Source organism: Canis lupus, chromosome 26 (genome assembly GCF_011100685.1).
Source record: "Canis lupus familiaris isolate Mischka breed German Shepherd chromosome 26, alternate assembly UU_Cfam_GSD_1.0, whole genome shotgun sequence".
NCBI classification, from domain to species: Eukaryota; Metazoa; Chordata; class Mammalia; order Carnivora; family Canidae; genus Canis; species Canis lupus.
In genome coordinates this window covers 22,419,384-22,442,831 of record NC_049247.1, presented here as the reverse complement: position 1 = coordinate 22,442,831, position 23,448 = coordinate 22,419,384, and the positions used below count along the sequence as shown (strand labels likewise).

The 23,448-nt window shown below is 37.9% G+C and overlaps 1 protein-coding gene across 1 annotated transcript in view; it reads left to right on the top strand.

Annotated features, from left to right (window-relative positions):
* Positions 1-23,448, top strand: part of TTC28 (tetratricopeptide repeat domain 28) — a 625,414-nt gene that overhangs the window by 16,165 nt on the left and 585,801 nt on the right. The window contains exon 2 of the mRNA XM_038575519.1: positions 19,235-19,513. Within this exon, the coding sequence (XP_038431447.1) occupies positions 19,235-19,513 (279 nt within the window). The remainder of the gene's footprint in view (positions 1-19,234; positions 19,514-23,448) is intronic.

Genomic DNA, 23,448 nt, shown 5'->3' with positions numbered 1-23,448 from the left:
ACTTACTTTTGATTTCTGAGTGTGATAGTAGTGAAGATAGTAGTTTTATTTTGCAGTGTGTAAGATTATTTCATTGCTTAATTTTCTGCCCATTTTATCCTTTGTTTCTTGGGGTACCAGGAGTTTGTTGCCAGGATGGATGTTCTCAGCAGAGTCTTGAAAAATACTCTACATGTGAGAAAATGATATTCTATCTAGCTACAAATCCAGATATAAACTTTAAAAAGCATATAAGCAAGTTGTGTTCAAGCAGCGTTGCATTTCAAAGGCTGCCTTAAATTTAGAGAAAGTTATGTATCATGGCATTGTAGTATATGCAGTGGTCACACGCATCAGATCTGTACCTTATTGTCTTGTCTTTATTTAAAAAAATTTTTTTTTAAAGATTTTATTTATTTATTCATGAGAGACAGAGAGAGAGAGAGAGAGAGAGACAGGCAGAGGGAGAAGCAGGCTCCATGCAGGGAGCCTGACGTGGGACTCTATCCGGGGACTCCAGGATCACACACTGGGCAGAAGGCAGGCGCTAAACCGCTGAGCCATCAGGGCTGCCCATTGTCCTGTCTTTAAAGTGAGAATGTTACCATTGCCTTCTTCACAGGGATGTTGTAAAGATTAAATGAATTAATACATATATGCTATTTAAAACAGTTCCAGGCATGTACTAAGTGCTAAGTAAATGTTAGGTGTGGTTTTTAGTATTATTACTCTTATTACTTCTCAGGGTAGCAGGAGATCATTAAGTGTTGGAGATTGATGTTATTGATTTTGATCCCCTGCACCAAGTTGTTGATTATTTTAAACAGTTTACATGACCTTAGAACAGAAAGTATTTTGCCAATTAAGTTATCTTTTAGCTCCAAATCTAGTTTATTCTGTTTTGTGATCCTGGGGTCTGGAACTCTGCAAGCCACATTCCTGCACTACCTGCTGCTCCCTGTTGCTGGCAGATTGGGGACAGAAAAGGGCTGGAGGGGCAGGGAGGGACTTGCTCTCTTTTCTTTGCTTCCCGTGGCCTTCCTCTCTGCTGTTCCTGTGAGTGCTACACTAACAATGCTTCTTCATCCCAGCAGCAGCAGTACCTTCTTGTAGTAGTTGCTGGATCCAGTTTGCAGTGTTTCCAACCCTTGAGGACTTGTTTCATCAAGCTTTCTTCAGAGACCACTAGTACCAGCCTGCCAATGCCCCTCCTTAGAGATCTGGGTCCCAGGCCCATGGATTCCTCAGAAGTCAGAGATACTAGCACCAGCTGAGCAGTGCTTTCTCCTTAGAAGTCTGACTTTTAAGTGCCCTGGACCTCTCTTCTAAGCTTTTGTTAGCCAAGCTCTGGGTGTGATGGCTGCTTTTACCAGTTGATATCTCTGTTATTCCTTATTCTCTTTTTGCCCCTTCAGCCATTTATCTGGAAACATCATACTCCTTAGCAAATCTTGTATTAAGTCCTGTCTTTTCAAAGAACACGTATGATACTTGTCTTCTGACTGATCCTGACTGCTATGGATAGAGGTAATAAGGACTAGTAGCCAGCATGGATTTGCTTAGGAACTTGTCATTTTTTTAAGGTTTTATTTATTTATTTATTTATTTATTTATTTAATTTGAGAGAGAGCGTGCAGAAGCTGGGGTTGAAGGTGCGGAGAAGAGGCAGAGGGAAAGGGACAAGCAGACTCCCTGCTGAGGAAGGTCCTGTCCCAGGACCCTGAGATTATGACCTGAGCTGAAGGCAGATGCTTAACTGACTGAGCCACCCAGGTGTCCCTACTTTTTTTTTTTTAATGGTTATTCTAAGATGACATAGTATATCTTGATTTCCCTAAATAATTTTACAAAGTATCCCATGATAATCTTATGGACATGAATCTTGTAGAATTAAAGATAATAAGCTTGTTGAATTAGAGAATAATAGAGGTGATAAAAACCTGCACTAAATCTGTACCAAAACAGGGCAGCCCCGATGGCGCAGCGGTTTAGCACCGCCTGCAGCCCAGGGCCTGATCCTGGAGACCCTGGATCAAGTCCCACGAGTCTGGATCAAGTCCCATGAGTCTGGATCGAGTCCCATGTCGGACTCTCTGGGTGGAGCCTGCTTCTCCCTCTGCTTGTGTCTCGGCCTCTCATTCTCTCTCTGTGTTTCTATGAGTAAATAAATAAAATATTAAAAAAAAAATCTGTACTAAAACACAAGACTGTACTTTTAAAATCTGGTCTCATGTAATAAATACTGTTTCTTGGATGGAGACATGAGAGTTCACAAATATGAGATGGGTAGATACCACGCTGAAAAAATTAGGATTCAAAGAGATGTGATTTACTAGACAATAAGATGAAACCATGAAGATATATATTTTGCAATCTTGAGGGCAGAGACCATGTCTACTTTCTTTTCTTTTATTATATCCAGTTGTTAGCACAGAATATGTGTTCAATAAGTGAATATGTTGATAAATCAAGGCAAGATTAATCAACTATAAGTAAGGTTTTCCATTTAGTTTCAAAAACATATGAAAACAATTGTGAGGTTTTTCATTTAGGTTCAAAAACATGAAAAACACTTTGTTTATGAAGCATTTATGGGAAGAAGCTTTGAGTTTTCTATAAACTCAATATGAACTATCTATCTCCAATCACTAAGAAGCTAATGAATGCAGTCTTAGTATTCATTAATGAAAATAGTGGAATATAGGGTATTCTGTGCTGTGCCCTGAGGGCATATTTATACAATAGGGATCCAATGGGCAAATGGTAAAGATGCAGTCAGTTTCTTTTTTGCAGTATAGGGATGCTTACCCTGGTGTCTCATCTAATTGAGGGACCACTGTGCTAGCCTGCAGTATTTTCTGAAGAAATATTTGTCTGTTTCAGTCCTAGGACAAATGATAATCTCAAAGTTTTACAATTAAATCACAGCTAAGATTTTGAAAAACTTTTAGGGAGACATCACGTATAGAACAAAATCTCACAAATGTTTCTATGTAAACTTTTAGTTTTATGTAACATAAGTTTCCTTAGTTTTCCAGGTCAGATTACTGTGCAGTCTTCCTTTAAATAACTAAATAAATAAACCTAGATTATGAGTTTTTTTTACATTTTGAAACATGTCTGGCAAAAACAATAGAGTAGTTGATTATCAAGTCATTTCTGGCAACAGATAGCAAACTTGATTAACCAGCATAGCCTTTTATTCTCTGTAGCCAGGAAACCTCTACCAGATCACTGCTTCCTACTGTTTTGTGGACTCCAAGTGAAAGAGGACGTCAACTACTGCCATTTTGACTTCTAACTTTCTAATTGATTAAGTTCTTTCCAGTTTATCTCTTAACTCAGGAGAAAGACCCTGAAGGCATGAAAGCATCCCCTGAGAGGAATGAAAACTACCCCTCATGCAATAAAGACAGCCCTGGGCCAGCAAGACCCTGCCTGATTGACCCTAGGACAATGATCAGCTTGACCATCACTGCTCACCTGCCACATCTACCAAACTTTGTCCCACTTTTTCCTTTTATAAATCTGGAAGTATTCTTGGCACTTCAGAGATAGTCTTTGAGATACTAGTCCCCTGTCTTCCTGGTGTTGTCCTCACTGAAATAAATTATTTTCTCAAACTCAACACCCATAGGACACATAATCCAATCAAGAAATAGGCAGAAGACATGAACAGACATTTCTCCAAAGAAGACATGCAAATGGCCAACAGACACATGAAGAAATGCTCCACATCACTTGGCATCGGGGAAATACAAATCAAAACCACAATGATACCACCTCATACCAGCCAGAATGGCTAAAATGAATAAGTCAGGAAACAACAGATGTTGGCGAGGATGCAGAGAAAGAGGAACCCTCTTAAACTCTTGGTGAGAATGCAAGCTGGTGCAGCCATTCTAGAAGACAGTATGGAGATCCCTCAAAAATTTGAAAATAGAGCCACCCCATGGCCCAGCAATTTACTATTGGGTATCTACCCCAAAGATACAAATGTAGTGGTTTGAAGGGGCACATGCCTCCCATTGTTTTTTTTTTTCCTCCCATTGTTTTTTAGCAGCAATGTCTACAATAGCCAAACTGGAAAGAGCCCAGATGTCCATCAACAGATGAATGGTTAATGAAGATGTGGTATATATATACACAATGGAATATTACTCAGCCATCAAAAAATGAAATCTTGCTTTCTGCAATGACATGGATAGAACTAGAGGATATTATGCTAAGTAAAATAAGTCAGAGAAAAGACAATTATCCTATAGCTCACTCATATGTGTAATATAAGACACGAAAACAGTGGACTATAGTGGAAGAGGAAAAAAATAAAATCAGAGAGGGAAACAAACCATAAGAGACCCTTAATCATAGGAAGCAAACTCAGGGTCACTGGAGGGGAGGGGATTGGGGGAACGTAGAAAAAAAATAAAATGTCTGCATTTTTGTTCTTAAATAAAAAATTAAAAGTTAAAAAAGAAGAGAAAGAAATTATTTTCTTGTTTCACCACTGCTTGTCTCTCTGCCTTTGGATTTTGTCAGCCATAAGTGGCCAAACCTGGTCTATTTGGGATTCCTGGAGCCAGGTGTTCCTATACCCCTGCACTTCCACTGCACAAGGGAGATCCATGTTTCAGTTCACGTGTACACTAAGAATTACCTGTAGACTGAATAAAAAGAATAACTTGTTTACACACATGCTTTTTTTTTTTTTAAGATTTTATTTATTTATTTATTCATGAGAGACACACAGAGAGAGAGAGAGAGAGAGAGGCAGAGGGAGAAGCAGGCTCCATGCAGGGAGCCTGACCGGAGACTCAATCCCTGGTCTCCGGAGTCAGGCCCTGGCCTGAAGGTGGCGCTAAACCGCTGAGCCATCTTGGGCTGCCTGCTTTTTTTTTTTTTCCCCAAATTTGTACAGATACTGTTAGATTCATAAAATATAAATGTATTTAAAGGCAATACTGAATTCAGAGTAGCCCTTGCTATTTATATTTTCTCACTTAGCTGTCTTAAAATGTACAATTAAGAAATCAGATACAGGTTTTGATGCTTAAAAGGAGTCCAGAGAGTAGAAAGTACTGGCAATGATTGATCTAGCTCAGAGGTTGGCAAACTTTTTCTGTAAAGGGCCTGATAGTAAATATTTTAGACTTTATGGGCAGTGCAGTCTTTGTTCTAATTACTAAATTCTGCCATTGTAATACAAAAGCAGCCTTAAACAGTGTATAAATAAATGGGTGTGCTGTGTTCCAATAAAACTATTTTTAAGATTTTATTTATTTATTTATGAGAGACACAGAGAAAGAGAGAGGCAGAGACATAAGCAGAGGGAGAAGCAGACTCTATGCATGAAGCCTGATGTGGACTTGGTCCCAGTACTACAGGATCATGCCCTGAGTCAAAGGCAGATGCTCAACCGCTGAGCCACCCAGGCGTCCCCCAATAAAACTTTATTTGCAAACACTGGCAGCTGAAGCTTGCTGAGCCCTGATCTAGATCTTGTTAAAGTTATTTCAGATTCTAAAAATTAAGTTTAAAAAGATGGAGGTGAGAAGGGGTTAGACTATAATCGTGTTTTACACCTTACAGAACACTAGTCAGATTGATAAGGAGAACCAAGGCAGAAGAAATGTAGATAAGTTTCCTTACAATTTGCCGCCCACTCACAAATATCTGAGATGGCTAGAGTCTTCCTGGAATTCACAACTGCCTTAATGTTAATCCTTTGCTAGAGGCAAAAAACAACCCTAGCTTGAAAATAGGCAGACCTGCAGGATCCTGTAAGTCTTCTTTGACCTGTTTAGAAACTTCCTTTATCTCTATCTACCCAAAGCCATTTTAAAGTATAAAATTGGGGTGCCTAGGTGGCTTGGTCAGTTGAGAATCCAACTCTTGATCTCAGCTCAGGTTTTGATCTTAGAATCGTGAGTTTGAGCCCTGTGTTGGAGCTCTGCCCTGGGCATGGAGCCTACTTAAAAAATTAAAAGAAAAAAAAATATAGTCAGTTGTTCCTTATGATCACAGTGCAGCTCTTTCTGCTCACTGTCCCCGTTCTTTAATAAAAACACCTTTTTGCACGAAAAATGTCTCACTGGTGTTCACTCCTGGCCTACGTCACATCAAGGTGATCAAGGAAGGAACTTCCTGCAAACCGTGACCCTTACATTGGTTTAAGATACACAGTTTGTAAGAGTACTGGTGACTGTTAAGTTGAGAGTCCCATCCTTCTGAATATAGGTGAGGTCCGGAGCCAATGACCAAGAAAGAATTCTTGAGACATCTTTGGTGCAAAATGGTTTTATTAAAGCATGGGGACAGGATCCCTGGGCAGGAAGAGTGGTTCCCCCGGGCCTGTGAGGAGTGGCCGATTATATACCCTGGGGTTGGGGGAAGCAAGCAAAGAGGGAGATTTCAAAAGGATTTTCATATGCTAAGGAGGACCTACAAGATACTGGAGGCTTTGCCATTGTCAAGTTAAAGATTGTTTTTCCCTCTAGCAAGGCATTAACATTAAGATGACACACGTATCCCACCCTGAGTGTGAGTTGTTTGTGGGATATCAGCTGTACTTTGTCCTCAACTAGCCCTGCTCCCTTAGCATTTCTATACTTGAGCTAGGTTTCATTCTCCTCTGATTGATGCTGAAAACACAGAAAATTGTGTTTTCATTAATAATGCATTCTAGGTTCTGGATTGAGTGTGTTTATTTGTAGTACCCTTCCTTCAAATGATCTAATGGCAGGGTTCTTTTGATCATATTTATTTCAATAAGAGTTCCTTTTCCTTGATCCTAGTGTACTTCACTTTGGTATTCTCTGGAAAAATTGTGAAAGACCTGAAATGGATTTGGAAAAACATTACTGAGTATCTTCAACGGAAAGCTAACTTGTCTGGAATGTCGTGTACCTTTCTGGGTCATCGGATTCTATGAAGTTTGCACCTTTCATTGTTTTTTAACTACTCCACAGCTCTGTTCGTTATAGATAACTGCTAGCAATCCAAATTATTCTTTTTCTTTTAAAGATTTTATTTATTTATTTATTCATAGAGACAGAGAGGGAGAGGCAGAGACACAGGCAGAGGGAGAAGCAGGCATGATGTGGGACTTGAACCGGGGTCTCCAGGATCACGCCCTGGGCTGCAGGCGGCGCTAAACCGCTGCGCCACCGGGGCTGTCAATCCAAATTATTCTTGTTCATAGATAGGCAAATGATTATTTTCAGGTGGAGGAACTGTTGATTTCATTTTCCTTCTCCCCTGGAAAAGGCCAGTTTATATCTATTTAGAAATTCATTTTCAGCATTGCTGATTGCTAATACATGTGGGATATTTTGAATTCTCCTCTGAATTGGTTGTAATATTTTACTGGGTCATTAATAAATGAGTTAAGTAGTCTTTGATGTGTGTTCATTTCACATTTGTGTGAGAATCATGATTTTACTTTTACAAAATGGATATTGTTAACAGGAACAAGGTCATTTAGTGATTTTTAATGCCTATCAAAAAAGAAAATCACGAAAGTACCAGTAAATTTAGAGATGATTAATACCCTCATGAATTATTATATCATAATTGCTGAAAAACCCTCTTGAAATTTAATGGCATGACATAAGTTATTTATGCTCACATGTTAAATATTTAAGTTGCATGTATTTGTGATTTGGTTGAGTTTGAAACTTTAGTAATTAATTTAGACCTGTGCATTTTGATTGTTATGAGTAAACAAGCAAAATTATTTTTCATATTAGTCCTAAAGGGAGTTAGTTGTTAGTCTAATAAAATGGTATTGATTTATAATCTCAAGTGAATAGAACAGTGTAGAAGCGCAAAGTTATGAATACTAGATTTATGTTTGCCAAAAAAATTCAACTGAGTAGATGTGAAGGTGTAATTGGCTTTATTCAGTGACTCTTGAATCAAGTAGCATTCTATCTAGCAAGTAGAAAGGAACTCTGGGGAGCTGTACAGAATGGAGGTCTTTTATAAGCAGAAGGGGGCAGAAGAAGAAAATTTCTAACAAAGGGTGGATTGTTTTAGGCAAGGTCACCTTCCTTCTGGGGGAAGGGTGGGTGCCCGTCATGCAAATTATCTCTGTAGTGCTGATCAGGTAATTCCCAACTGAGTTGTTAAAGGTTACATCCCTGAGAGGCTGAAACTGCAATTAGGTTAGATATTAAGTCTTGGTTTGCTATCCTAGGGCAAGTGAACTCCATTTTGGGCCTGTTCCTTTTGTTTTTTTTTAAACAGTTCCTTTTTTTTCTTAAGATTTTATTTATTTATTCATGAGAGACACAGGGTCAGAGAGAGAGGCAGGGACACAGGCAGAGGGAGAAGCAGGCTCCATGTAGGGAGCCCGACATGGGACTTGATCCTGGGTCTCCAGGATCATGCCCTGGGCTGAAGGTGGCGCTAAACCACTGAGCCACCCGGGCTGCCCATAAACAGTTCATTCCTTTTGATCAGACTCTTACATTAGCTGAGAGATATGATATAAATTTATTTTTTATTTTTATTTATTTTTTATTTTTATTTATTTTTTATTTTTAAAAACATTTATTTATTTGAGAGAGAGTGAGAGAGCATAACTGGGGGAAAGAGGCAGAGGGAGAGGGAGAAGCAGACTCTCCAGTGAGCAGGGAGCCCAAGATCATAACCTGACCTGAAGGCAGATGCTTGACCCACTAAACCACCCAGGGCCCCCCAAAATTTAAAGCGTTAATGTCACTTCCACCTATTGCCATGAAGTTCTTGAAGTGTTTGTCAATGCTTTGTGTGGTATTCATAGGTATTAACTATTTGCTTATTACTTTATTTTAAAAAATATTTAATTTATTTATTCATGAGAGACACAGAGAGAAGTAGAGACATAGACAGAGGGAGCAGCAGGGTCCCTGCAAGTCCCCCCTGATGCGGGACTCCATCCCAGGACCCTGGGATCATGATCTGAGCCAAAAGCAGGCGTTCAACCACTGAGCCACCCAGGTGCCCTTGTATTAACCATTTTTGCTTAATCTTGTGATATTCACAGGGCACAATTTCAGGTTCCTATTTTTTAAAGTTGGTCATTCTCTTTGTTCCTTTACTGATAATCTAGTCTTAGGGAGATCAATTGCTTAGTGTTAAGTGTCAGCAAACATGCATTTTGAGAGAATACAGTGTGTGCTAGGGAGACTACTATGACTATGACAAACAGGATAATTCCCAATGTCTGGAGTTTACTTCCTTCCGAGCCAGGGTCTTTTAGACCCAAACCAATCAAAATCAGGTGAGTCAAAGAAAGACATTACCCCCATTGAAGGAGTCACCTTTTTAAGCCAAGTGGCTTGCTCAGTAGGCTCAAGTAACTTGAGTTTCACCTTCCCCTGGGTGTTAATCCAGGTGCAGCAGGTAGTGTTGGCTAGGGAAGTAGGGCTCTGACAATGGAAGCAGATCTTGAATCACGAATGCCTCCTGGTAATTCCCATTTGAATCTGTGGCTCATTACTGGAAAGGTGACAGCTATGGAGGCTGGTAAAATTTTAAGTGTCTGTAGGCCACACAGGCTTTTTTTTTTCATGCTGGTTATCCTTACCTATATCCCCTTCTGTGTATAGAGCTTGGACACAAAGTTCCCCAAGTTTGAATGTTTTGTTTGTTGTGTGTGTTTGTTTTGTTTTATAGAGGGAGTGGGAAGGACAGAGGGAGAGGGAGATAAAGAATCCCAAGCAGGCTCACACCCAGTACTGATCCTGACTCGGTGCTTAATCTCATGACCCTGAGATCATGACCTGAGCTGAAATCAAGAGTTGGACATGTAACTGCCTGAGCCACCCAGGCCCCACAAGTTTGAGGTTGTTAACCAGAGACAGGGAAATAGAGCAGGGGATTTCTAGCATCATGGACAGATCAGAATTTTTGATGAAAAAACTAGCATTTAAAATCCCTTAGCAATGGTCTGGGAGACATGAGTGATGGCAGCCTCTTTCCAGGCCAATGCTAGAGTAAAGGAAAGAGAAGAGAGGGATTCATGTTTAGTTAAAGTTTGAAGTTTTGATGTGGCATTTTGGGAGCAGTTTACCTTGATGTCAGCTTCTCCTCTGTTTAGTTAGTTTTAATTTTGAGGTCTCCAGCTGGTGTATAGGACCACATAGATGTCAGGTGGAGATGTATTCAGCTGTGAGATATATACCCAAGATTCAAGTCACTGGATAGTGAGGAAGACCTGGTACAGTTCCTTCCAAGGTTCAAGAGGATTCTTTTCCTTAAAGAGTCTAAATTAGAAGGGTGGAAGAAAATTGGAAATGTTAGTTTGGAGAATGGTAGCCAGATATTTGAGGAAACTAGAATTCAAGGTTTAGTCCAGTTACAGGTCTATTACTTTTTTTTTTTTTTTTTAATTCATGAGAGAGACACACACACAGAGGCAGAGACACAGGCAGAGGGAGAAGCAGGCTCCATGTAGGGAGCCCGACATGGGATTCGATCCTGGGTCTCCAGGATCACGCCCTGGGCTGAAGGCAGTGCTAAACCGTTGAGCCACCCAGGCTGCCCCAGTTATAGGTATATTACAAAGCCTCACAGGAAATTGACAGGATTAGAGGCTAATATAGACAAAGATACACAAACATAATTTTTCTTTGTACGGTTACCCCATTTTTTTTTACAGTAGTTAATCACAGTAAAACTAATTTATTTGAATTGCATGTAGCCTGATTATTTATACAAGTGGAGCAAGAATAGTAATGTATCATAAGCTCTTTTTAAGGCTCTTTTGCTGAAACTTTTTATCTCAGGTTGGACTCTTAAAAGCTTCTGAGGCCAGGAAGCCAAGCCAAGGGCTCACCATTAGATTTTACCTGCAGTGCTATTCCAGTCAGTCTTGGCAATATTTCCAATTGTGTCCTCTTATGGAGAGCAGACTCTTATTGAACTTATGTAAAGAACTATCTTGGGCAGCCCGGGTGGCTCAGCGGTTTAGTGCCACCTTCAGCCCAGGGCCTGATCCTGGACACCTGGGATGGAGTCCCACATTGGGCTCCTGCATGGAGCCTGCTTCTCCCCCTGCCTTTCTCTCTCTGTGTCTCTCATGAATAAATAAATAAAATCTTAAAAAAAAAAAAAAAAAAAGAACTATCTTGCTGTAAAAAGAATACTCAAAAATTTCTGAATTCTGGAGGCATCAGGAAGAAAAAGTAAATCTTTTACCTTTGTTTACAACGGTGTATTTTGCCAAATTGTAAGTCATAGGTAGCTTAAGAGAAAAAGTTAATTTAAATCTGGACAAAATAACCAAAACAGCAATGTTTCAGACAAAAAGTCATAAAAATTTATAATAGTCCTCCTTAGTTAATTCAGTCCCATATAATTAATATTTGTTTTGCTTGAATCCAGTTCAGTTTTGTGATCTTAAAGCTGTAAAAAACCTGTACTTGTCAAAGTTCTTTCCATGAATCTTCCAGAAGATGAAACACTTTTGCAGAAACTCTTTTGCAAAAACATCTGAGTAAAACAATTATTCTATAAATGATAAAGATTTAAAATGCCCGTTGTTAAAGAAAGATCTAATGAGAGTTCATTATAAAGGAATAAACAAGAAAATTTGGTTACTTCTGTGACACACAACACTTGAAAATAGCTGGAATTATGACTAAACATTATCAGGGAATATCAGATTTGTAAGAATTTCATACAATATCTAGCACACTTATAAATTATATGTATACAAATATAAAATAAGTCTTCGTATTCTTTTTTGTTTTTTTTTTAAGATTTTATTTATATATTCATGAGAAAGAGAGAGGCCGAGATTTTGTATTCTTATTTGATAATGCTTCCCATGTAATATAATGACAAATATCCCCGATTATTTTAAAATTTCCCTTTTTAGGGAAGCCTGGGTGGTTGAGCGGTTCAGTGTCTACATTGGGCTCAGGGTGTGATTCTGATGTCCTGGGATTGAGTCCCACATTGGGCTCCCTGCAGGGAGCCTCCTTCTCCCTCTGCCTGTCTCTGCCTCTGTGTGTCTCTCATGAAAAAATAAATAAAATCTTAATAAAATAAGGGATGCCTCGGCAGCTCAACGGTTGAGCGTCTGCCATTGGCTCAGGGCACAATCCTGGAATCCTGGGATCAAGTCTCACATTGCTTCTCCCTCTGCCTGTGTCTCTGCCTCTCTCTTTGTGTATCTCTCATGAACAAATACATAAAATATTTTTTAAAAAATCTTTTTTTAAGGATTTAATTTGTTTATTTGAGAGAGAGAATGTGGGGAGGGGGAGGAGTAGAGGCAGAGGGACAAGCAGATTCTGTGCTGAGTGCAGAGCTCCATGTGGGGCCTGATCTCACCACTCTGGGATCATGAACTGAGCTAAATCAAGAGTTGGACACTTAACCTGAGTCACCCAGATGCCTCTAACATTTCCCTTTTTAGAAGGAGGGAGAATACATCTTTTAAGGTGTTTCAGGGATCCTCTGAAAAATCCCAAAGTTAAAAGACTTCATTTAGGATTTGATTTGGAGAAATTTGTTAAAAATATCAAAGGTCCTAAAATAGTTGGTCAAATAGGTCATTGTGAAACAACACTTAGTTATCCATTTAACAAGAGTGACAATAAAAGATTTTGCAGGCAAATACAGAAAGTTAAATTGTTATTAAAAAAAAAAAACCCAAACAATCAAAACTCCAAAAAACCTTAGCTGTTTTAATAGAGAAGATTCAGTTTTCTTAAGTAATCAGACATCTGATTAAGTCAGCACATAAAATTGTTTTGCCAAAACACAGAATCTTTGTTTTCTAGGAAGAATCTGTTAAAGAAAAACCTTTCATACTCTCTTATCGAGAGCAGACCAGTAGCCGAGAAAACTTTGTCCTTTTAACAGAGAGAAGAGCAATTCTAATTTTGTAGCTCCTCATTTTTATATTAAAGTTTATTTGCTTAACGAAATTTATTCTAATCTTTGCCAGTCATGACCATGCATAAAATTATTTTCGAAAGATTCCTTTTCTCCAAAGCTTAATGGCTTTAACTGGATATGTTGAAATTTAAAATCCTAAAAAGCTCTGAATTTTTAGTGAAAATAGAGAAGTAAACAATTATGAACTCTTATATTAGCATTCTGCAGATTGTCACACTTATAAAAGCTTCTTATAATTTTCTAGAAATGCATGCTTTCTCATAGTGACTTCCTCAGTATGACATAAAACATGTTTACTAATAGATCTCCTTTATCTCTTGTATTTTGTATTTTATACATATACCTTAAACTTCACAAGTCATTTTAGCTATACTAATTATTATTCTTTTCTTACTACATTTCCATGTTTCTAAGATCATTTTCCTTCAATATATATTTTAGCATTTCTTTTAGTGCAGGCCTGTGGATGAATTCCCTTAGTTTTGTTTTGTTTGTACACGTATTTATTTTACCTTTTAAAAAATTGAGATATGGGCAGCCTTGGTGCGGTGGCTCAGTGGTTTAGTGCCTGCCTTCAGCCCAAGGCGTGATCTTGGAGACCCAGGATCGAGTCCCATGTCGGGCTCCCTGCATGGAGCCTGCTTCTCCCTCTGCCTGTGTCTCTGACTCTCTCTCTGTGTCTGTCATGAATAAATAAATAAAATCTTTAAAATAAAAAGATAAAAAATTGAGATATAATTAGTATACCATAAAATCCACTATTTAAAAGTGTACAATTCAGTGTTTTTTAGTATATTCACAACCATCACCACGAATTCTAGAACATTTCTTTTTTTTTTTAAACATTTTTTTAAAAGATTTATTTATTTATTTATGACAGAGAGAGAGAGAGAGAGAGAGAGAGGCAGAGACACAGGAGGATGGAGAAGCAGGCTCCATGCTGGGAGCCTGACGTGGGACTCGATCCCGGGACTCCAGAATCGCGCTCTGGGCCAAAGGCAGGCGCTAAACCGCTGAGCCACCCAGGGATTCCCCCTAGAACATTTCTATCATCTTCAAAAACCCCTTACTCATTGGGTGACCCATTTTCCCCCTACCTCTAACCCTGTGGCAACCATAATTTGCTTTTGATCTCAGTGAGTATGCCTTTCATGGACATTTAATATAAAGTAAATCATACAAAGTATGGCTTTTTGTATCTAGCTTCTTTCCCTTAACATATTGTTTTAAAGATTAATCTATGTTCTTATGTATATCAGTATTTTTTTTTCTGGTTCCATTGTATGGCTATGCCACATTTTGTATATTCATTCAGTTGGTTTATGGACATTTGGATTATTTCCACTTTATGACTTTTATAAATAATGCTGATATAAACATTTGTGTCCACACATTTTCAGTTCATTTGGGTAGATGCTTAGGAGTGGAATTGCTGGATCACATGGTACCTCTATGTTTAACTTCTTGAGAATGTGCCAAACCTGTTTGCCACAACAGTCTTATCATTTAAAATTCTACCAGCAATGTATGATGGTTCCTGTTTTAATTTCATTTTTGAATAATATTTTCTCTGGGTATAGAATTTTGGTTAGCTGCTATTTCATCTTCCATCATTTCTATTAAGGTTGAAGCTTTGAAGATAGTGTGTCTTTCCCCCTTCCACTGTTTTAACATTTTCTCTTTGTTTTTGGTTTTTAGGAGTTTGATTGTGATATGTGTAGATCTAGTATTCTTTGTGATATCTTGGGGTTGGATGAAGTTCTTTTTTGGAGGGGGGAATGAAGTTCCTAAAACAGTTGGTTCAATATTCTATGAATTGATGTCTATCATTAGTTTTAGAAAATTCTTGGTCATGAGGTATTCAAATGCTGCATTTACTTCTCTTTTTTCTGGGATTTCAATTATATGTGTGTTAGACTTCTTGGGCATGTTTCTTATTATGTCTCTTATGCACCTACTTTCTCCCCCCAATCGTTTCTTTTTGGGTATATTTCATTTTGGGTATTTTTAATGGAGTTTTCCTCTGCTTTATTAATCCATTTGTTATGTCACATCTTATAAACCCATCTACAAAGTTGTTAATTTGAGGTATCATATAGTTTAGCTTTGGAATGTACATTGACTTCTTTATTTTTATTTTTTATTTATTTTATTTTTTTTAAATTTTATTTTTATTTCTTCATGACAGAGAGGCAGAGACACAGGCAGAGGGAGAAACAGGCAGAAGGAGAAGCAGGATCCATGCAGGAAGCCTGACGCGGGACTCGATCCCAGGTCTCCAGGATCATGCCCTGGGCTGAAGGTGGTTCTAACCACTGAGCCATCCGGGCTGCCCTGAATTCTTTATTATATGGCCAATTCTCTAGTGAAAATTTGTCTTATCTATTTTATTTTAATTATTTATTTTTTATTAAGATTTTATTTATTTATTTGATAGAGTGTGTGCCTGAGCAGAGGGAGGGGCAGAGGGAGAGAATCTCAAATAGACTCTGAGCTGAGTGTGGAGCCCACTCTGAGCTGAGTGTGGAGCCCAATGCAGGGCTTGATCTTACAATCCAGAGATCACAACCTGAGCTGAAATCACGAGTCAGACTTTTAATTGACTGGGCCATCCAGGTGCCCTATTTTCTATTTTGTTTTTAAAATAGAAATACAATTAGGGACACTTGGGTGGCTCAGTGGTTAAGCATCTGCCTTCAGCCCAGGGCATGATCCTGGCATCCCAGGATCGAGTCCCACATGGGGCTCCCTGCATGGAGCCTGCTTCTCTCTCTGCCTATGTCTCTGCCATTCTCTCTCTCTGTATCTCTCATAAGTAGGTAAAGGCTTAAAAAAAATACACAACTTATGTGTACCCTTTGCTTATCCATATGGGCCTTTGTGTAAATTTAAAAATATTCCTTCTCTCTAGGCATAAGAATAGCTTGGTGAGTGAAGAGAGATTTTATAAGATGTAGAAAGTGGCATGCCCCTTCCTCTAGGCAGTGCAGCTCTGGGCCAGGTACAAAGGTTGACTTTTTTATCTTACTTTTGTCTTCTTAGACAAACATACTTAGACGGTGAACAGATTCTAGTACATATGTGTGCCCTGGTATATAACGTAAGCTATGCTGTTTTCACTTTTTTTTTTTGTATTTTGAAAAAATAGGTAATATATGCATATAATAAAGTATCAGACAGTACAAAATAGAAATGTTGGTTCCTTTCCTACTCCTACCTTCCAGTCTTCAAACAACTCTCTTTTGAGGCAGTTATTCTACTGGTTTATATATTGTTTCTGGCATAATTAATCCATGTATATTTAAGCACATAAATGTGTGTACATGTATGTATTTTTTCCTTCCCCCTTTTTTTCATGGAAGATAACATATTCTATATCTCTCTTCTACAGCTTGATTTTTTTCTATCTTTCCATATCAGTATATAAAATCTGCCTCATTCTTTTGGCTAGATTTGTAGTATCAATTATATTGATCTATGAAAACTAATTTGTCTGTTTTCCTGTTGTCTGACATTTAGGTCATTTCTAACCTCATGCCAATACAAATCATGCTGTTACGAATATTCTTATATATGTGACTGTTTATATAGGTAAATGTATCTGAAGGATAAATGACCTGAAGTGGAGAAATTTCTAGAATTCAAAGGATATGTATCTTTTTACATTTTTGTAGCTATTCCTTACTTGTTCTGTAAAGAAATATTAGTTTCTAGTTCCATCAACAATGTATGAATGTAGCATTTTCCTTATCCCTTACTATGAAAGTGGAATGATAATTTTTTTCCACTAGTGTGAGAAGAGAAATAGTACCACAGGATTTAATTTTCTTTTAAAATAACTGAAGGAAGGATGCTTGGGTGGCTCATACAGTTAAGCATCTGCCTTTGGCTTAGGTCATGCATGTTCTCAGGGTCCTGGGATTGAGTCCCACGTTGGGCTCCTTTTTCAGTGGGGAACCTGTCTTTCTCTTTTCCTGCTGCTTCCCCTGCATATGCTCTCTCTCTCTGACAGATGTATAATAAAATCTTAAAAAACAAAAATAACTGTAGTCGTGAGGCGCCTGGCTGGCTCAGTTTGTAGAGCATACAACTCTTGATCTCAAGATTGTGAGTTCAATCTCCATGTTGGGCCTAGAGCTTACTTTTAATAAATAAACAAAACTGAAGTCATGGGATGCCTGGATGGCTCAGCTATTGAGTGCCTGCCTTCGGCCCAAGGCAAGATCCTGGAGTTCCTGGATGGAGTTCTACATTGGGCTCCCTGTGAGGAGCCTGCTTTTCTCTCTGCCTATGTCTCTGCCTCTCTCTCTGTGTGTCTCTCATGAATTAATAAATAAATAAATAAATAATCTTTAAAAAAATGAAGTCACACATTAAAAAAAATGTGCCTAGAAGCCATTTGGAGTTTCTTTCTTATGATCTGTCTGTACATATCCTTCTTCAATTTTCCTATGTCCACTGGATTGTTTTTTTCTTATCTATTTGTAGATTTTTATATAGTAAGAAAATGAGCCTTTTGTTATGTGTCACAAGAGTTTTTATTTTTTTTATTTTTTATTTTTTTTATTTTTTATTTATTTATGATAGTCACAGAGAGAGAGAGAGAGGCAGAGACACAGGCAGAGGGAGAAGCAGGCTCCATGCACTGGGAGCCTGATGTGGGATTCGATCCCGGGTCTCCAGGATCGCGCCCTGGGCCAAAGGCAGGCGCCAAACCACTGCGCCACCCAGGGATCCCAACACAAGAGTTTTTAAAAATTGGTTTGTTAGGCAGCCCCGGTGGCTCAGCAGTTTAGCGCTGCCTTCGTCACAGGGCTGATCCTGGAGACCCAGGATCGAGTCCCACGTTGGGCTCCCTGCATGGGGCCTCCTTCTCCCTCTGCCTGTGTCTCTGCCTCTCTCTCTCTCTCTGTGTCTGTCATGAATAAATAAATAAAATCTTTAAAAAAAAATTGATCTGTCACTCATCTTTTTGCTTTTTTTAAATCTATTTTTCCATAGAAATATTTAAAATTTTTATGTTGTCAAATTAATCAGTCTTTTCTATTTTTTGAAAAGATTTATTTATTTATTTATTCATGAGAGAGACACACACACACAGAGAGAGAGAGAGAGAGAGAGAGGCAGAGACACAGGTAGAGGGAGAAGCAGGCTCTATGCAGGAGCCTGACGTGGGACTCAATCCTAGGTCTCCAGGATCAGGCCCTGGGTTGAAGGCGGCACTAAACCGCTGAGCCACCTGGGCTGTCCTAAGTTTTTTTTTGTTTTTTTTTTTTAATTTGAAACTTACATATGCTCATTGTGTAACATTTGGATAAGAGAAAATTTTAAGGAAATAAAAATAACCCATAATTTTATATTCAGAGATAACTCAGCATAGTTAATATTTTGATTTTGTTTCTTTCATCTTTTTAAGTGCAGCCATCTTAATATGGTTGAGATCATATTTTTCTACTTGGCTTATATTTGCATTCTTTCCCTTACTATAACTTTACATATGTCTGTCTGTCTGTATGTATGTATATAATCTCTACACCCAATGTGGAGCTCGAACTCAGGACCCTGAGATCGAGAGTCCCATGATGTACCAACTGAGCCAGCCAGGCTTTATTCAAATCATACACAAATGTATTGCTACTCTAGTTAACTTAATACTGCCCTCCCTTAGTATTAACTGTAAGTTACCAAGAAAAGCCCGAACTTTCTTCTACATACATTCATTCATTCACACTCTCAATAAAAAAAAAAAAGTAAATATATATGTTTATAGCCATATGTATAAATAAAAACAGGGACAGGGGATCCCTGGGTGGCGCAGCGGTTTAGCGCCTGCCTTTGGCCCAGGGCGCGATCCTGGAGACCCGGGATCGAATCCCACGTCGGGCTCCCGGTGCATGGAGCCTGCTTCTCCCTCTGCCTATGTCTCTGCCTCTCTCTCTCTCTCTCTCTCTCTATGTCTATCATAAATAAATAAATCTTAAAAAAAAAATTTTAAAAACAGGGACAACTGGGTGGCTCAGTGGTTGAACATTGCCTTCGGCTCAGGGCACGGTCCTGGAGTCCCGGGATCGAGTCCCACATTGGGCTCCCTGCAGGGAGCCTGCTTCTCCCTCTGCGTATGTCTCTGCCTCTCTCTCTCTCTGTGTCTCTCATGAATAAATACATAAAATCTTAAAAAAAAAATATATATATATATGCATATGCATTCAAGGTACTATGTTAGGTACTTCTTGGAAAGTTTCTTGTCTTTCAGGATACAAAAATTTTCTTTGTAAAGCAGTCTATGAAGAATGTCCCTGTTCTCTTGAGGTTCAGAGAAGGAAACCCTCTGGATTATCTGACAAAGTTTCTTTCTTTGTAGATTCCTCTCTTTGGTGCTAAGACTATTGGTCGGAGAAGTCCCGATGGACCAGTGTTGAGCAAAGCTGAATTTGTTGAGAAGGTTCGTCAGAGTAACCAGGCCTGTCATGATGGTGATTTTCACACAGCTATTGTTCTGTACAATGAAGCCCTGGCTGTTGACCCACAGAACTGCATCTTATACAGCAATAGATCTGCAGCCTATATGAAAATCCAGCAGTATGACAAGGCACTGGATGATGCAATCAAAGCTCGACTTCTCAATCCCAAATGGCCAAAGGTAGAAATATCATTTAATTTCATAGAATCATTTGTGCTGATTTCTTATTTTAATGTAACATTTAATTGAATTTGTAGTTATTAATATTTTAATAGTCTGTAAATCAGCAAAGTGTAGAATGGCCTCATTGAGCTGGTACACTAGTTGAATGGCTTCCCCTTTTAATGCTTTGAAACTGTACTCTCCATATTCAAGTTTAATTCTTTTCCTGTATATTTGAAATTGGCATTTTTCCCCCCACTAGTTCCTTAATAAGATACATGTTAGTCATTTGTATAGGTTTTGACATTTCCTTTTTGCACAGATGTTTATATGGGAATGGTTTCTTTTTTTGCTTGAAAAAAGTTGAAAATAATTAGTTTTAATATTCCTTGTCAATGACTACTTGTTTTCAGAATGATATTTAATCGGAGAAACAGTTTTTTCCCCGAATACATCATTTTAATGATCTCTGTTCCCTTGAATGGTTTAAGGCTTGAATTATCTTTGTTTTGTATATACTTTGTTTCCAGTGTGCCTATTTACCATCTAACCCCCAGTCTATTTTAGAAAAATTTTCCTAAGATGTACTGAAATGTTTGAGATATTTTTTTTTACTGAACCACAAAAGCATTTGATCCCATTCGTGGCTTTCTGTTATGTTAACAAAAGTTAATGGATATTTGCTAGAGATTTAAAAAATATTTTTACTGTCTTATTAATGTCATAATCATATTAATTTATACTTTAACTCTGGTGGGTACTTTTGACCTCTTTCAGTGGAATTTCCAATGTTGCTGCTGCTTCATGAATTTTTTAGTATTTTGTAATTCCTAAAAAGAGTTCTTTTATAACTATAATTATCGTAAACTAAACAAAATCTGTTTTAAAAAATTGTTATATGGCACCATTTGGGAGTTAGAATGCAGTTATCAAAGGACAGACCCAGGTTCAAATTCTTTCTCTTTTGCTAATAACAGTATGGCTTTTGGTAAATTTTTTAACCCCTCTGAGGTTAAGATAAATGGGATAATAATACTTCTCTTGTAAGGCTACTTAAGAGAGATAATTTGTTACTTGTACATGGTATGTGTTTGGTAAATAATAGCTATGATTGTGACATTTTTATTAAAGGTACAAATTAGTAAACTATTCCAGCAAGACTTAGCTAGTATCTTCTCTTTTTCTTTTTCTTTTCCTTTTTTTTTTTTTTTTTTTTAAACCTGTGGTTGATGCAGTGAGCCTGATAAATAGCTTAATTTTCAAATTAAGTATCTCCATTCCTTCTTTTTTTGGGTCTGGATATTTTATGTTCTTATGTTTGTGAATATTTTTAAAAATTCATTTATTTCAGAGAGAGAGAGAGAGAGAAAGAGAGAGAGAGAACACAATGGGGCGGGGCAGAGGGAGAGGGAGAGTGAGAAAGAGTCTTACGTGTAGACTTCAGATATGGAGCTTGATCCCATGACTTTGAAATCATGACCTGAGCTGAAACCACCAAGAATCTGTTTCTTAACCAGCTGCCACCTAGGCACTCTCTATGTTGAACACTGTAAAACTGTTTATCTGTTTTCGTTTTTCTGTGTCATTCTCCTTCCTTTTGTTAACCTCTTGTGATTTAACACAAAAAAATGATTTTAAAAGGTGCATTTTTATGATTATAGGTGAAAATGAACCTTTTAAGGTAACTTCTATGAAGTTTTAGTTTCTGATTTTTTCCCTGTATAGTAAGTGAAGATCTTTTGCTCTATCAGATAAATAAGAAAATAAAAACCCAATGTGATTTATAATAAAATTAATTTATAAAGAAATTTCTACTGCTGCATAGTTTTTTTCATTTCATAAAAACTTTATTTTATACTTATTTTTTCTAGGAATATACTCAGTATGTAAAAGAAGGCACACTTGTACTCTTTTGCCTTAAAGATATGTCTTAAAATTTTACCAATTCATTTTTCTTTTCATTTTGGCTTTTCTAACTTTTTTATTTTTTTATTTTTATTTTTATTTTTTTTATATTTATTTATGACAGATACAGAGAGAGAGAGAGAGGCAGAGACACAGGCAGAGGGAGAAGCAGGCTCCATGCACCGGGAGCCCGATGTGGGATTCGATCCCGGGTCTCCAGGATCACGCCCTGGGGCAAAGGCAGGCGCCAAACCGCTGCGCCACCCAGGGATCCCTAACTTTTTTATTATAATCATTTTGCTTTTCTGAAGTGTTTCTCTGAGATGTCAGTATTGTCTAGTTTAATGAGGGAAGCATAAATTCCAATTTCTGTCTGTCTCCGTGGTAATTTTTTATGTAAACATCTAAGGGCTCCAGTGATTGGATACAGTCTTTTATTTATGTCTATTTTGTCTTAATGAAAAATGATTTTGGTTTGATAAGGGCTGCAAAAGAGGTCTGAACAAAGCAATATGAAAGCTGCCCAAAAAGAATAAGCCAGTCTTTTTTTTTTTTTAATTTTTATTTATTCATGATAGGCACACAGTGAGAGAGAGGCAGAGACACAGGCAGAGGGAGAAGCAGGCTCCATGCACCGGGAGCCTGACGTGGGATTCGATCCTGGATCTCCAGGATCGCGCCCTGGGCCAAAGGCAGGCGCCAAACCGCTGCGCCACCCAGGGATCCCAGAATAAGCCAGTCTTATTACTAAATTATGATACTTATCTCTGTCTCTTAGCTGTTGTCCGTTTATGTTCATTTTTTTGGTGTCCTGTTTAAGACATACTTCTCTTACTCAGAGTTATAAAGTTTTTCTTAGGTTTTCTTCTAGGATTTTCATAGTTTTTTACCTTTAGGTTTATGATTCATTTGGGGTATGATATGAGGTAGAGGTCAAGATTTATTTATTTTTTTCAATACAGATAACCGTGTTTCAGCAACATTTATTGAAAAGGCTATCCTTTCTCCATTGAACTACCTTTGGTACCTTTGCCACAAACCATTTGACTGTAAAAGTATGAGATTATTATTGGTTTCTGTTTTGTTCCATTGACCTATGCCCTAACCACATAGTCTTGATTACTAGCTTTATTGTATGTCTTGACATCAGATATTGTGAGTCTTCCATTTTTGTTCTTCTTTTTCTGGATTGTTTTTCTTTTTCTTTTTCTTTTCTTTAGGGATTTTATTTATTATGCATGAGAGACACACAGAGAGAGGCAGAGACATGGGTAGAGGGAGAAGCAGGCTCCTTTCAGGGAGCCTGATGTGGGACTCGACCCCCAGACTCAGGTGTTCAACCGCTGAACCATCCAGGTGTCCCTGGATTGTATTTCTTATTCTCTCTGTATTTTTATGTAAGTTATAAAATCAGCTTATCAATTTATTCAGAAATCCTACTGGAAATTAATGGGATCTCACTGAACTTTTAGAGAAATTTGGAGAAAATTGCCTTCTTAACATTGTTCAGTCTTCTAATCCATGAACATGGTATAGATGTCCATTTATTTAGTCTTCCTTTCATTTTCCATTGCAACTTTTTGTAGTTTTAGTGTTCAGTTCTTGCACAATTAAAAAAATTATTCCTAAGTATTTTGCTTTTTAAAAATACTTTATTTATTTTAGAGAGAGAGAGCACATGCCTGTGCATGTATGTGCATGAAGTAGGGGAAAGGTAGAGAGGGAAGGGCATAGGAGGTGGGAGAGGGACAAGCAGACTCTGTGGTGAGCACAGAGCCCAATGAAGGGCTCAATCTCATGACCCTGAGATCATAACCTAAGCAGAAACCAAGAATCAGATACTTAACTGACTATGCCACCGGGGTGCCCATAAGTATTTCGCTTTTTGATGCTATTATAGATTGATTTAAAATTTTTTATTTTCTATTTTTTCATTGATAGTCTACAGAAATATATTTTTGTACTTTATGTCATGTTAACTGTGTTGAATTCACTTTTAAGTTCTAATGGAGTTTTTGCAGATGCTTCAGGATCTTTTTGTACATGAT